The 16,148-nt window shown below is 37.7% G+C and overlaps 1 protein-coding gene across 11 annotated transcripts in view; it reads right to left on the bottom strand.

The window, feature by feature from the left end:
• Positions 1 to 16,148, bottom strand: part of OSBPL9 (oxysterol binding protein like 9) — a 167,123-nt gene that overhangs the window by 42,575 nt on the left and 108,400 nt on the right. For 2 of the 11 annotated variants that reach the window (XM_069479955.1, XM_069479963.1), the window contains one exon: positions 1,397 to 1,465. The exons of 5 other annotated variants lie outside the window; for them this stretch is intronic. In XM_069479955.1, coding sequence (XP_069336056.1) covers positions 1,397 to 1,465 — 69 coding nt within the window. Of the gene's footprint in view, positions 1 to 1,396; positions 1,466 to 10,961; positions 11,244 to 16,148 lie in introns of those variants that run through there. 4 more of the 11 variants (XM_069479960.1, XM_069479961.1, XM_069479958.1 and 1 more) reach the window with 3 other exon arrangements.

Below are 16,148 nucleotides of genomic sequence, written 5' to 3'. Positions count from 1 at the left end.
TTTGATGATTTCTGTATGAATTCACTTCAAGTTTAAATTTAACACAATTTTAGAGAAATAAAGAAAAAATGGTCTTTGATGTAACAAGAAATTAAATTAGAAGAATCTCAATAGAAATTAAACCTCAATCTAACGTATTTCTAAATTTAGAAATCTATGTAAAGAAAAACCACTTACGTGGTAAATATGCTAAAAACAAAATAGTCTCTAGTTTTCAAAACTACTTTGTTAATTAAAAAAAAAGCTAATGTAGATACATAAAGAGTAACACATCATTCTATATTATCCAGGATCTATGTATCCAGTTTAATATATAAAGAGAGAGAAAGAAAAATATACACATGAGGGCCAATTTTTAAAAAATTTCTGGAATAATACCTAGACTGGTAGAAGAACATCAAACTGCCTCAAAATAGTCTATCAGTACTTCCTAGTATCTTTCCAATACTTATGTTGAATAGCACAATTTTTCTCAGAAGGCACTTAAAAGCTAGCAAATATCAACAAAATTAAATCAATCCTTATTAATGGTTTTAGGTGGGACATTGAACACTATACACATAGCCAAATGTTTCACCCCAATAAAAAAAGAAGAGCAGCGGCAAGGGAAACCCTTAGATCTGTGTGAAGTACATATGAATTATAGCTGCTTTGGAGAGATATTTCCTTAGTATAACAGTACAGGGGGCAATTTTTGAGGCAGAGTAAGAGCTTTTAAAGTAATTCCTGCTAACAGAGGAAGAGTAATGAATAGCAGAGATAAAGGTGGTTAAAAGTCGTTTAAGATCAGAATCAGGAAATTAAGAAATTTATGGGTGACTTAGGAATCAAGAATAAGGTAGAACAAGAAAGCTGTGTAATAACATTGAAAACGAAATTCACAAATGAATAATTATTTTCATATCAAATTATATTTCACAGTGAAAACTTAAAGGGCTAAGTGCCCTATATGCAGTACTTTCTCTTATACAGGACAAAAATATTAATAGTATGTAATAAAAATGTTACAAAAAGAGAAAAATAGAAATAAATTATTTCATGTAAGTCTCATAGAAAAATTCAAAATAACAAGAAAACAGACTAAGTTACCAGTAATAGAACTGTAAAAGAGAATAACAGCTTAAAAATTTAACAAAGGAAAAACAAAAGAAAACAAGCTTCCTAACTAAAAATAAATGGTATGAATCTGGACAAAAGTAGACAATTTTTAAAAATTAGCAAAACAGACACCCTGTAATTAAAGTAATGAAAACTTTGCAAGAATGTCATTTTGATTAAAATATGAGAGTACTGGAAAGTTTATGTTCACAACTAGCAATTGGAGATGACATGCATCACAGATAAGCTTTCATCCAATGAAAGAAGTATAGGGCATACTTACAATTGAATCACTTACAATTATTTTTGAAAATTCAAGAACTGGAGAGATACCAGAAGACTGGAAAAAAGCAAGTGTGGTACTGATCTTCCATAAAGGTAAGGAAAAGAGAGAATAGAAAGTTACCATGCTGTGAGTCTGACACCAATAATCAAGTAAAGGAATAATAAGAGAAAAATCTGTAACTACACAGAGGAAAAGCAGGTACATAAGCAGCAACTGGCAAATTAAAAAAAACAAACAAACAAACACAACATTATGCCAAACTTAATGGCTTTTCTGTTCCTTAGAAATTTAGGTTAGCAAATTCAGTTTTTAGGGAAATCACATTTTGTCTCCCTACCAAATGACTTAAAAGTTGTTTTAATGATGAAAAAAAGTATACTAAAGAAACCAGAAATATTAATAAAACCATGATTTTGTGTGAGGCATACTAATCTGATTTCCTTGGACTATTGAAAATTTGGAGACATCTATAATCCCTACTGTCCCTGTAGTTTATCTACTTCTACTAAAGGAAGAATGGGATTTAGAAATACAGAATCCCATTGTTAACCATTTCCACCTTTTTAAAATCCTAAACAATACTCAACTATCAATACATTTGGAGTGAAGATTATCCATTCAAAAACATGCATAAAATTGAGCCTAGTATTAAACTTTTTCCTCCACTGTACCTTTGGGAAGGCATTTTCCATTTAAATCAATGTCCTGATAATCTAAGGCTTCAAATTAGGTTCTCTATTATCAACATGGTAGTAATAGCTATGTTACCAACTGCTAGGTACCCCACGAATGCCCTATAAAGGTAAGGTCTTTTTCCATAGTCCTAAATGGGCAGAGTTCTAATACCATAGATTCACCATGGATGCATAATAAAAATTAAATTTTTTCAGAGTATTAGGTACTCCGCTAGACACACTGCAAGCTTTCTCATTTCATCATCACAACATAGCAAGGTAGACAGATATTAAACCCATTTTATAAGTGCTTACCCAAATAATCCAGCTGAAATTTTTTTAAAGCTGGGATTCCAACCTAGTCCCCTCTGACTTCAATACGTTACACTTTTCTATTAAATCACAATGACATTTGAAAAGAGTTCACGACATAAGGTCACTAAAATGTAATCTAAAAATTGCCTGAGGGAGGTTGATGTGGTGAAAATGAGCGCAAGCTTTAAGAACTGACCTAGTTTTTAAATCCTGAATCTGTAAAATCCTAACAAATTATCTGTGTGATCTAGTCGAGTTACATCCTCCACCTCCATTTTCTCATCAATATGGGTATAATAATAAACTGCTCAAGGTTACTGGATAGATGAAATGAAACAGTATCTGTAAAGTAACAAAGCGGTAGGTACTCTACTTCCCCTTGATAATTTGGAGACTCAGATAACCAGGATTCCTCACCATATCCCCAGGCCCTATATAGTGCCTAACATATGGAAGGCAGTCAATGAGTATTTGATGGATAAAAACAAAAAGAATGAATAACTAGATAACTCTATAAACCACATGCAATTTTCATAGAGATGTATAAGCAAGTAAAGGAAATAAGTTAAAGTGTATTTAACATCCCTTTAAAAAAGAAAAACAGTTTATGAACTCTGAGGAAGATAATAAGGAATGGTAATAAAAGTAGGAGCAAAAGACAAAAAACAAGTGCTAAAACAGCATGGAAAATAGATCAGAAAAAAATCCAATGTGAGATATTCAGAAAAGTATTGGGTATTATGCCTAACCACAAGAGGTAAACTGTACCTAATTATAATACTGCCTTTATAACAAAGAGTAAAACAATATAAAGAAAGCCATTTCTTCCATAAAAGAATCAATTTTTGAACATACATTAGTTATTTGAAAAACCAGACTTGCCTTTATCTTTAAATTTACAAAGAAAATATTTAAGCATAGTGTCAAGTTTCTGTTTAAAAAAAAAAAAAAAAGCCAGCACAAAATAAACCTGAATTGCTCACATATTGTTGTGACAGAAATGAGCAGCTTTGCCAAACAGGAATCAGATACAGACACAAGTGCTAAAATTCATGAATTCCGATCATAACTCTTAGCACAACTCCTTACTCTTCATGATGTCTTCATCTAATACTTTGACTTACAGAACAAAACACTGATTCCATAAAGTGATTTGGTTACTCGAACACCACTAAAGGTTTGGGATTTGTACCATTTTCCTCTACTTAAATCACTGATAGTTTCTCTTTCCAAAATATACTCCCAATTTATTCAACAAGCCATATACAAAGTTACTTAACAAAACTAACCAAAACAAATAAAAACCTGAAGTCTATAAATAGGATGACCATGTATCTTTGTTTACCTGGGATAGTCTGTTTATGCCTGTCATCTTTGCAAAATTATTAGCAGCCTCCTTCACTCTCAAGTGTCCCAATTTAGACAACAAACTATATGGTCACTCTATAAAGGATGTAGCTAGCATCTTTAAGATATAGATGTCACAAAAGGCATATATAAGATTGCATCAGAGGATTCAGAATGCAGCAAATTACTCCTTAAAAAAAAAAAAAAAAAAAAACAGAACATCTAAAATGAAACATGAGTGTACAGGCTCTGAATGCAGAAAGCAAACTACAGAAATAAAAGACACCAGAATTCAAATCAATTAATATTAACTGCATGCTTACCTTACGCTAGATAGAGACATGAATAATACTGAAGTTGCATTTTTTAAAAGTTATTTTATTTACACACTACAAGTTTCATTTTTAAAAGGTTATTTACACACACACACGCACGCGCGCGTCCCCAAAATAAAGTGCATGAAACAAAACATGTGAAACAGTTACTCCCTTGGGGGCAGGACTGAGGAAAGGTGGCATTTGAGACAGAGACTTCCTTAGTTTTTACTTTATACATTCATGTTGTTTGGGGTTTTTGTTCGTTCGTTTGTTTTTTAAGACAGAGTCTTACTCTGTCGCCCCACTAGAGTGCAGTGATGTCATCATAGCTCACTGCAACCTCAAACTCCTGGGCTCAAGCAATCCCCCTGCCTCAGCCTCTTAAGTACCTGAGACTACAGGCACACACCACTGTACCCAGCTGATTTTTCTATTTGTTGTAGAGATGGGGGTCTCGCTCTTGCTCAGGCTGGACTTGAACTGCTGACCTTAAGTGATCCTCCCCCCTCAGCCTCCCAAAGTGCTAGAATTCAGGCATGAGCCACTGGGTCTGGCCTGGAAAGTCTATTTTTAAGAATCCACCAAAAATGAAATTTTAGATAAGTGTCCTGGAAATTGGTTTTACATATAACTAGGAGAAATTCATATTAAATACATGAATCCTTAAACCAAGTATTTTAGTAGTAACTTCAAGTTTTGAAATAACTGCAGAATTCTCATAGCATGATACTTGCTGAAAATTTGATTATGAAAAGTTTTCAAAAACAAAACCTGATATATTCACCTAACAAGACTGGATTTCTCTGTATAGCAAAATATAACAAATTAACACTCAAGGGCAACTAAATGATAAACTAGTCAGACTAACAGGCAATCAGTACCAAAATACTTATATTTCACACAAACCAAACCAAATAAGACAAAAACAACAACCTTGAATGGAAGAGAACAGATGCTACAATTGGCTTGGCATTTATCCCTTATAAATTATATATGCCACAGCTGTCTTTGTATATCTGATTTTAGCTGCCAGTGAATGTCAAACAATTTGAAGAAAACATAGGTTCACTTTTCTCTGAAATTTTTAAAAAAGTGTATACAAAACTCCTCTGATTTAGTTTAATTGTTGTTAGAAATCTATCAAGATAATATAATAGAATAAAGACTAAAATACAAGCCCATGAGGATAGGACTTTGTTTTGCTCTCTACTATATCCCCCAAGCTAGCAAGTGTTTGTAGCAGGTTTGTAGTAAGTGCTCAATAAAAATTTTGTAGATAAATTAAGGAATTCTGCAATGTGCCTACCTGTTAGCATTTAAACACTAAGTAATCAAAGAATTAGAAGTTTTTGTAGATTATAAATCAGAATATCATAAAAACATCATAAATAAGTCATTTAGTTATAATAAAGGAGTTATTACATTAGTTGGTTGCTGAATTTTTCTACAGCTAAAGGTTTTTAAGAAAAAAATGATAAATAAGAGAAAAAGACATTGAAATAAATGGTAGCACAAACATCAGGCAATGATAATCATCTCATCCCTCAAGAAACTCTTTAAAGACAAATCTTATGAGCACATTTTTACATATATTACCCTAGGCCTTAGAATTCAGTGTTAAACAATAATTATTTATTTACTGAGCATCTCTTATGACTATGGCACTATGCTGGATGTTTTGGGGATGTCAAGATGAAGCAGATACAGCCCTGAAAGAATTTCAATCTAATAGAGGAAATAAACATCCGTCTACAAATAACTGATTGCAGCAAGGCAAAATGTTATTAGAAAAACACCAAGAGAGTCAAAGGAGAAAGATTTCACAGAAGTATCTGAGAGTGCAGGATTTGGACAGAGATGGAGAGGAGTAAAGTATTACAGCAGTGAGCACTGGCAGGAAAAAGCACGACCAGATGAGATATCTGAACTTTTCCTTAATGAAGTGACTACATTAGCAATAGAAGTGAGGGTGGGTTAAGGAAATTTACAAGGAATGCTGAGGTACCCAGGAATTACGAACAGCAGGATGCCTTTACCACCCCTGTCCTAGGAAGGAAACCGTTACCATGGGCTGATCAGAAGAGGAGCAGACACAATGGCTATAGGACAGTGACTGCTAGAACTGCATCAAAGTAGGAAAGGAGCAGGAGAATTTATGCTTTTTTTTCCCTTCCATCTTCTGTCACTGCTTCCCATTGGCTAAACCCAACCAGAAGCCAAGGGATAAAGGATCCCAAATGCTGCAGGCTATAAAGGTCAGCCTCATGGAGCACAGAGCAGAGAAGGGCAGAGAATGAATCCGCAAGAAAATGGAGAATAATCGGAAAAGGAATACTCCCAGGCTAAAGGGCTGGTGTAAAAACAGAGGCTGGAAAGCACCAGGAGGCCAGATGAGGAATGATAATCTCTTACAGAAATATGTAAGATGTTATTTTTCAGATCTGGATTCTGAATCTGAACCAAACCAAAATCAGTGGCTGAACTGAAAAAAGTACTGGGGTTTGAGGAATAAAGGGAACAAGGGATGGAGATTCGCCAGAGCAGCACCCTGATTCTCTCTGGAGATACTAAAAGAGCAAGAGTCATCTAGGCTCTAGTCCTAGACATTCTAGTCTCCAACTGTGTGACCTTGGGCAAGTCACTTGGCTTATCTGAGACTGTTTTCTCCACCATAAAAAAAAGGTAGAGATTGAATTAGAACTTTAAGATTCCTTCCAGTTCCAAGATTCTGTGAAGCCAGGATGTTTATCTCCCGGTAAATAACCAGGTTCACCAGGAGGGTAAATACCTCACCACATTGAAAAAACTAGGGTCTACTTAGTCTAGCCATCTTTTGAAAATTAATTTCATTTAACGATAATAAGAATGTATAGGTTCCAACTGCAGCCAAGTCCTCTATGGTATGACAAAGAATGTTAAAATACAAGCAAACTCCATCATTTAGTGTAACCTTGAAACTTAGTGAGAAAGACACTAGGCAACCAAATTTAAAAACATGCTCTGGAATGCAGAGAATGCAAAGAAACAATGGAGTAAGCAGAATAACTTGGTTGAAGTGGCACATTTTGGAAGAAACACAATGAGCTGCTTAGTCACTATAGTAAAGAAGCCAAGTTCTGAAAGGTGTCTCCAGAAATAAATGAACTCCAATGTGAGAAATACAGTTCTCTCTCTCACACACACATACACACACACACCAATCATAACCATTTGTTTATGACACAAATATTTATTGAATATATATTATGGCCAGGTACTATCATCATCTTCAAAGGATGTCTTTAAGGTCAACAGAGATAATAGCAAACATAATTATTACCTAATCTGGAATGAGCTCAAATTTCACCCCTTCAAAGCAGTCTCCCTGACTTATTCTAGCCAACATGCTTTTTCCTATGATACTAACAGTACCCCATAACCAATTTGTGCTAGTACTGCTATCAGTATTATTTCAGCTACCTTAAAGCTCATACAGATGGGTGGGGGGTGGTGTGGGGGACAGTACCTCGGAATCTACCTACCATTTATAACATCATTTCTAGGCCAGGCGCAGTGGCTCACGCCTGTAATCCTAGCACTCTGGGAGGCCGAGGCGGGTGGATGGCTCAAGGTCAGGAGTTCGAGACCAGCCTGAGCAAGAGCGAGACCCCGTCTCTACTAAAAATAGAAAGAAATTATATGGACAACTAAAAATATATATAAAAAAAAAAAATTAGCCGGGCATGGTGGCGCATGCCTGTAGTCCCAGCTACTCGGGAGGCTGAGGCAGTAGGATCGCTTAAGCCCAGGAGTTTGAGGTTGCTGTGAGCTAGGCTGACGCCATGGCACTCACTCTAGCCAGGGCAACAAAGTGACACTCTGTCTCAAAAAAAAAAAAAAAACATCATTTCTAGACATTTTTTCCAATCCTCTGTCTCATGTCTGGTAGCAACCAGGGAGCTTGGTGACTTAGGGAACACTTTTGTGTCTGTTTGTTTGTTTGTTTTGAGACAGAGTCTCACTCTGTTGCCCAGGCTAGAGTGCCTTGGCGTTAGCCTAACTCACAGCAACCTCAAATGCCTGGGCTCAAGCAATCCTTCTGCCTCAGCCTCCTGAGTAGCTGGGACTACAGGCATGCACCACCATGCCCGGCTAATTTTTTCTATATATAGTTTTAGTTATCCATGTAATTTCTTTCTATTTTTAGTAGAGACAGGGTCTTGCTCTTGCTCAGGCTGGTCTCGAACTCCTGAGCTCAAACAATCCTCCCGCCTCGGCCTCCCAGAGTGCTAGGATTACAGGCATGAGCCACCACGCCTGGCCTAGGGAACACTTTTAACTCACAGGAAAAAAACAGAGCAGTACAACTGAGGCAAAGGTTTATATACTTAGGATATTATTATGTCACATATTTTGATAACTTAACAAGCATCAACTATGTGCCAAACACTAGACTAGGGACAAAGGCCTGGGGAGAACAAAGATGAGTAAGAATCCCTGATCTCTACAAAATTAGACTCTAACGTAAGGATCAGACATGTGAACAACAATTTTACAATACTACTTAGTGAAGGCTGCAATACAGAGATAAGAACAAAGTGCTGTAGAAGCACACAAAGGACAAGAGTAAGTAACTGGCTCTGCCCAAAGGAAGGAATCACAGAAAAGTTAACACAGGTGCTGTAAAGGAAGAACTTGAGGCTTATCACTTGAGATACAGCGGGGTAATCTAAGCAAGAGGGAAAGGTTGTGCAAAGACAAAGAACTATGAGAGGACATGGCATGTTCTAAATGAGAAACAGTTCACAGCGGATGCCTCTCAGGTAAAGCACCTGGAGCTGAGTCCAGACTCAAGAGAGATAAATTAGGACCAGATTGTGAAGGGCTTTAAAGGACATGCCAGGAAGGCAGAATTTGCCAAGGGGGAGTCGAAACACATTTTTAATTACGGGAGTAACTCAGTCAGATTTGGTTCTGGATTAAAAGGATGGGTAGGGGAGTCCAGTGACAGACTAGTCAGAAGGTTTTTTCAAAAGTCTAGGTGAGAGACGATGGGGGCCTGAATTAAAAAGCATTACCATCTAGAAAAAAGTGCCAAATCCAAGAGATTATTACTAAGGCAAACATAACAGGACTTGATGACTGAACATGGAAAATAAGAAAGATGGAAAATAGCTTTAAATGACTAACTGCCTATGTGTGGCAGAACTTCAGTTTGTTAAAATATTTAGGGAGGGATAATTTGCTTAATTATATTTTCAGTCTGAGAACTATTTTTTCAAGCATAATAATCTTTGCTTAACCCTTTATTGAATATCTTCCTAAGTATTAATATAATTTTCTAAATACATTAATCATAAAAACTATCCCTTTTTCTATATAAAAATCACTGTAAACATCAGTTATCACTCTACAGTATAAAATTTAGATATTGATAAAACTCAACATATTCCAGGGGACATCCTAAAATTTGCTTTTTAGAATAAAAGTCTGATTATCAGACTGGTTTGTCTTCATCCTCTTTCCCAATCAACACAGTGTAAGCCATGTAACTACAAGATTTTCCAACCAGCAGAACATGGTGATATCATAATGTTCTTTCCTGGCTAAACCAAACTTAAATTGAACTAAAATTCCCTGCTAATCTTCTTATCAACTGGGGATGAACTGGGGATGACTGAGTATACTGAACACAATATTTTCACATTTAAAAAAATCATTACCACCCAGAATTTTAGAAATACCAAAATGAATGTGACCAATAGGTTGTCTTTGCAGCCTACTATTTATTGAAGGGTGCTTCCAAGCACAATGTCATCTCTGTCAAAACCAGACTCAGGACACCTTGGAAACAGATGTAACTTATCTATTATCTTCCTTGTTTCTCATTTAAACTCCCAAGACTAAAAATCTGATTTTTTAGTGATGTATACCTTCCCTGGGCTAGGAAAAGTAACACGGTATTTTTATTTAAGTTGTTTCTTGCTGAGCTGCACAGAAAGAGGAAGTAAGAAACTATTTTCTTAAAGTAAAGGAGAGATGTTAACACTATTCATTTAAGGGCTTTATCACCTACTCAGTTCAATAGAGGCAGTGTTCTGAGAGATTATTCACAGATAATTGCGTGACAATTTGCAGTTTTTAAGTTCACTGAAAAAGCTCTTAAAGCTACAACAACCTGTTCTAAGATCCCTCCCAGCTTCTCCATTGAGAAACTCTTAAATAACTACTTGATTTCTTTTTAACTTCCTAAATACATCTATAAGTAAACTGTTTAATCAACAAGCAAATCCACGTGTTACTTCAGATTAGCAAAAGTTGTTTTCTTATTCAGTAAGTCTCTCCATCTTTCATAACAAAAATACTTGTAACACAATATGAATGCCAGCAAAAAAATGCATGATTCAAATATGCTTCCCAGTCTATTAATTATACTCAATTTTCCATAATTAAGCTGGGCTGAGAATCCCAGCCCATAAAACTATACCAAAGTTTTCAATATTTTTGCAAGCTACCCAAAAAGCATAAAACCACCTCCTTCCCTACTCACTAACAACAGCATCCGTAATTACTATACACAAAAATACAGAATCAGGCCAGAAGAACACAGTACCAAAAATAAACACACGAAAAAACACTTGGCCTGCAACTGAAGACTCTACTAACGGGCAACAGGTCAAAAGTAAGCGTTCACATTAAGAGAAAGCTTCACTTTTGTATTTAAAATCATATTCTGAGACATTTTTCAAATAGAAAACAGAGTTCCACAAAAACGAATTAAAAAAAAAAAAAAAAAAAGATTCCCTCCAAAGTCTGATTTGGTGGCAAATGACCTCTCGGTGGAACTTGAGGCCCCACAGCCTCAGCCTCCAACCCATCTCGGCTGAGGAAGTGAGGAGCGCTGCCCGGGAAGAGGGGCCTAGGCAGCCACGTCGTCCTACTCACCCCAGGGGGCGGCGGGAAGGAGGCAGAGGGAGCGCAACATTCGCGCACACGGCCTGGCTCTGGGCCGGCAGCAGGGACCCCGGAGACTCAGGGGTGGGGGCCAGCCCCTCTCCCAGACCCTCAGGGTCTACTCACTCTGCAAGTGGCCAGCAAGAAAGCCATTCGCCAAGGCCCCCTGCCCTCTGTGCCTCCGGGGGAGGGGGCTGGGGGCTGCTTCCGAGAGCCCCTTCCCCTCTGGATCAGATCCCAGGGTTGCAGCGCAGACGGTCCAGACAGAGGCTCAGCCCGTCCCCTGGGACACCCCCTTCACCCCCTCCCACCCCTGCCCTGTCCCCGCCCCTGCCGGGGGACCGCCCCGATTGGCTGGCCCTGCCGGCTCCCGGCAAAGAGACCCCTGGCGATTGGCCATGGGTCACCTGCTGTCGGGAGGTGAGCGGCTGACGATTGGCGGTTGGACCAGTTTTGGGGTGGAGAGCAAGCGGGAGCCAGCACCGGCGGGAGGGGCGGGCAGCTGTGGGCCTGCATCCGGAGGACCGGGCTGCCACCCCGCCTAGCCCCGACCGCTTCCTTGCGGGGGCCAGGGCTCACCTTGAGGGGCGCCTCGGGACACGCGGCCTCCGTCACGCCAGCACCACCCCTGGGAAAGGGAGCTTGTCACCTCTGGGATTCCCATTGGGTGGCGACTGGAGAAGAACCCGGTCACTCGTAAACGTGCTTCACCTACACCCACGGGCATCTAGCTTGCCACCGCCAGATTTGGCAGCTGTGGAGCCTGGGCCAGAAGTTTCATCTTGATAACTAATTTTGCTTACTTCCGGAAAGTTGTTTGAGTCGCGTGGCGGGTAGGAGGGAAGAGGCGGGAGTGAGGGGAGGAGGAGATACTATATCAATAAACAAAAAAGCATGGGTGCCTATGTTTTACTTTATGAATACGGTGAGACGTCGTGGGCCTGCTGTTGTGCCACAGCTCCATAAGGAGTGTAGGTGGCTTGTGAAGGTTATTCAGGAATCCAAATGTAAACTTCAAATTACATCAAAAGTTTGGACTTAGAGGACCTCAACAGAGAATCACCCAAAATGCAGCAAATAACAGACATAAATGATTAACTTACTGATCTGGAGGTCAGTCTCCTTTTTTGCTCTTGCTATTTTCTCTTAGGATTATTTATATACCTATCATCCCTCTCCCTTCCAGGACTCTACTAAACTCCTAAAATTCCAATTACTTTTTGTATTTTTATACCTCTACTGGTACACCCTACAACACCTAGCATAACACACACTGCACATAGAGCTCAATGCTTGCTGAATAAGTAAGCTAAACTGCTGGACTCAGTGTTATAGATACCTTCAATTTGTTTTATGAAAATTATTTCAAAATGCCCAGTACCAAATGCACTCTCTTCTTCCCCCTGCCAGCTTTTTCAAAGCTGGGTCCTCTCCCAGGGCTCCTCATTTCAGTAAATGAAGCCACTACCATCCACCCTGATACTCGAACCATAAACCTAGCAGTCCTCCTACACACCTCCCCCACTCCACATTCAATCCATCACCAAGTTCTGTCATTTTTACCTCCTAAAATAAAATACACTCTGAATTCTGTCCATCTCCATCACCACCACTCTATTACAGGTCCTGGTCCCTTGGAATAAACTTCTTACATAAGTCTTCCTGAGTCTACCCTAGCTCCTCCAATTCATTCTCAACACTATAGCCAAAGCTGTATTTCTATATACAATTTCATGAACTCTTCACCCCCCATTACCCCTGTCCCATGGCCAATTAAAGAACCTCAACTGCTTTCCATTGTGCTTAGGATACAACTCAATATTTAACAATGGTCTAAAAGGTTTAGTCCTACCTACCCCTTAGCTCCATCTTCTACCTTACACTCCCTATTTGCTGCTTTCTACAGAATTGCCTTTTTCATGCTCATTTAATCTACCAAGGACTTTCCAACCTCTGTCTTTTACAGTCCCCTTAACACCAATACCCATGCTTCACATAATTTACTTGTACTAATCATCATTTCCTCCCTGCCAATGTCAATTCTTACTACTATATGTTGTCACAGCATATGTAGCTCTCCTTTGTGGAACTTAGCACAGCTATAATTTTACATTTATTTGAGTTATTCTTTTTTTTTTTTTTAAAGAGATGGGAGTTCTATGTTGTCCAGGCTGAACTCCTCGAACTCCTGGACTCAAGCAATACTCCCACCTCAGTCTCCTGAATAGCTGGGATTATATGCATGTACAACCCTTGTCCAGCTTGAGTTATTCTTTTTAATCAACTTTATTGAACCATAATTTACATATAAAATGCATCCATTTTAAATGTACAACATGCTTTGACAAATGTATGTACACATGTAACTACCACAATTAAGAAATAGAGGATTACTATTTCCCCAGAACTTCCTTCATGCCCCCTGTAGTCAATTCCAACTAGTACCCTGTTTTCTGTCTACTGTGTTCTTCTTTGATTAACATTAATCTTCACCATTAGACTGTAAGCTTAATGAAGTGGGGATCTATTCTGTTCAGCACTATATCATCAATATTTAGCAGAAAGCCTGAAATATATTAAGTGATCAATAATGGATTTCCTATGGTATAAGATTCTGAAAACAAACATCAATTCTCTAATAAATATCAAGAAACTATAAACAGTGATGGAGAAAAAATACATGAATGCTGTCAGATGGACAACAGTCAACATCTAACCTTCACTAATACCCTTTAAAATTTTCCTTTAATATCTGCTTTTCTAACAGTTAATGTTATGCCTGGATAGCCCTAGAGACTTAATTCCATATTAGCTGATCAAATGGTTCTTTAGGCCAGGAAAAAAAAAGCCTACATCTCTAATTCTATCTGTGCACTCTACTGTTTGACCTTGTAAGAGACATAATATTTATATAATTCTGCTTACCAGTTATTTCATGTGTTATATCTAATCTTGCTAGTTAGACAGAAAGACCCATAAGGTCAAGGATATCGTACTTAGTGCTTAGCAAAGTGTCAGACATTTTTTTACAAAGTGTCCTCCCAATATCCCATCACCATCATCAGAGGTTAGTAGTTTCAAATTCTAATGCATTGTCACTCTTGACAGTATAGTATAAATACTTAAGTCTTAGTGAAAATTTAGTGAACTCAATTATCATTAGTTTTTTATTGATAGACAAGTATTGAAATTAAAGATAAAAGTAGTAGGGAATATGATCTATGATAGGTTCCTAACAATAATATTGAGTTTTCCTTAGCTGTATATTAAAAAACTGTTACAGTTACATATTTAAAGAGGTCCCAGCTCCAGTCCAACATCTACATTGTCACACTTTAATACTAGAGATAGCTATTATTTGTAGACATATAGCTCTTACCTTCCTAATCCTCATATAAAGTTAGTGTGCATAAAAGATGGTGCACTGGACATGAAAGGCAATTACACAAACAAAGCAACATAACCCATATTGTGCCAAGAAGCTAAATTTGACAACTCAAATGTTGTTAAAGAAATCTACAAGTTGTTTCAAAAGAAAGTTAATTGACCAATGCCTAAAACTCATATGACAAGTGATTTCCAATCAGAAGGGTCTTCAATACTTATATTTCAACTACATAATTAAGGCTTTAAATGATTAAGTTAAATTACTACTTTTTGTGGTAGGTGTTTAGGATAAAGGAAGAATAGGATATGATAATTAAGAAGTATAAAAAATAAAATGATAAAAAATCAAAACCCTGAGTTTTTTTGAGGGGGATCGTTAAGATGGCAAGAAGTCTGTTAAGAAAAAAATAGGCCATATCTATTACCTGTTAAGATGAAAAGAAAATTTTAACTATACAAAGTTCATGTGCTACTTTCAAAAATATTACTGCTGCTAGAAATTATAATAGTCCAATAATGTTTACACCTAGAAATCACATTCTGCTCTAATGTAACCTCAGAAATAAATGACAAATACTTTCAAATTGCTGTTGCTTTGGGCAGCACCAGAAAGAAAAATTTGCAAAAACATAAAAAATCAAATCAGGTGATACTTTAGGTTTCTAGTGTGGCATATAAGCAGCTTAGAAGTCACCACTCTGTCCTAACAACAAGCAACATGTTGAACAAATTTAAAAATCTACAACTCTTCTTAGATCTGTAAGAGAAGTGAGGTCACAGGGCAAACTGCTGCCCCCAAAATTAGGAGACAAACAGGCCAATACAGAGAATCACAACTTACCTGAGCAAAAAACTCACAAGCAGCAACCTCCATGGGAACCAGCACCAAGGTAAGGATACCTGATCTGTAATTGAAAAATTGCTGGAGGCTCAGTGTGGACAAATCTGAGAGATATAAACTCCAGGGACACCCAATCATGTGGGAGTGGGGGAAAACCACACTTTTGTTTTACCTCCAGGAACTGTACAAGGTCATCACACTGAATATTGGGGAAAAAAATCTCCTCATGCTTCCCCTCTAGCCTTCCATGTGGGAGAAGGTAAATACCCAACTCTCAGCCATTTTTAGCCATCCTGTCCCACTTATGGGGTGGGCAGGGGTAAGGGCAGTGAAAGGTTTGAGAAACACATGTGAAGTTTACAAAGTTCACTAAAAGACTGAGACCTAACCATAGGGCTACAGAATGTTCCCCATCGAACCACACCTTACCACAATACTAAAGGACAATTTATAGCAGTTTCTTTAACCCAATACATCACGTCTAGTTATCAAGAAAAAAAAAAATCACAAGACATAGTAAACAGGAAAAAGCACAGCTTGAAGAGACACAGAAAGCATCAAAAATAACAGACATACTGAAATCATCAAACCAGGAACTTAAAACTTTAACTATGATTACTATCCTAAAGGTTCTAATGGACGAAGTAGAAAACGTGCAAGAACAGATGGGCAGTGTAAGCAGAGAGATGTAAATTCTAAGAAAGAATCAAAAAGAAATGCTAGAGATCAAAAATACTGTAGGAGAAAGGAAGAATCCTTTTGGTGAGCTAATTAGCAGACTGGCACAGCCGAGTAAAGAATCTCTGAGCTTGAGGATATCCCAATAAACACCTCCAAAACTGAAAAACAAAGAGAAAAAAGATGGGGGAGGGAAAGAACAAGATATCCAAGAACTGTGGGACAACTACAAAAGGTATAACTATGCATAACAGAAATACCAGAAGAAACAA

Source organism: Eulemur rufifrons, chromosome 8 (assembly GCF_041146395.1).
Source record: "Eulemur rufifrons isolate Redbay chromosome 8, OSU_ERuf_1, whole genome shotgun sequence".
In the NCBI taxonomy this organism is placed as follows: domain Eukaryota; kingdom Metazoa; phylum Chordata; class Mammalia; order Primates; family Lemuridae; genus Eulemur; species Eulemur rufifrons.
The sequence above is the reverse complement of the archived record's forward strand: the minus strand, read 5'-3'. Positions and strand labels throughout refer to the sequence as shown.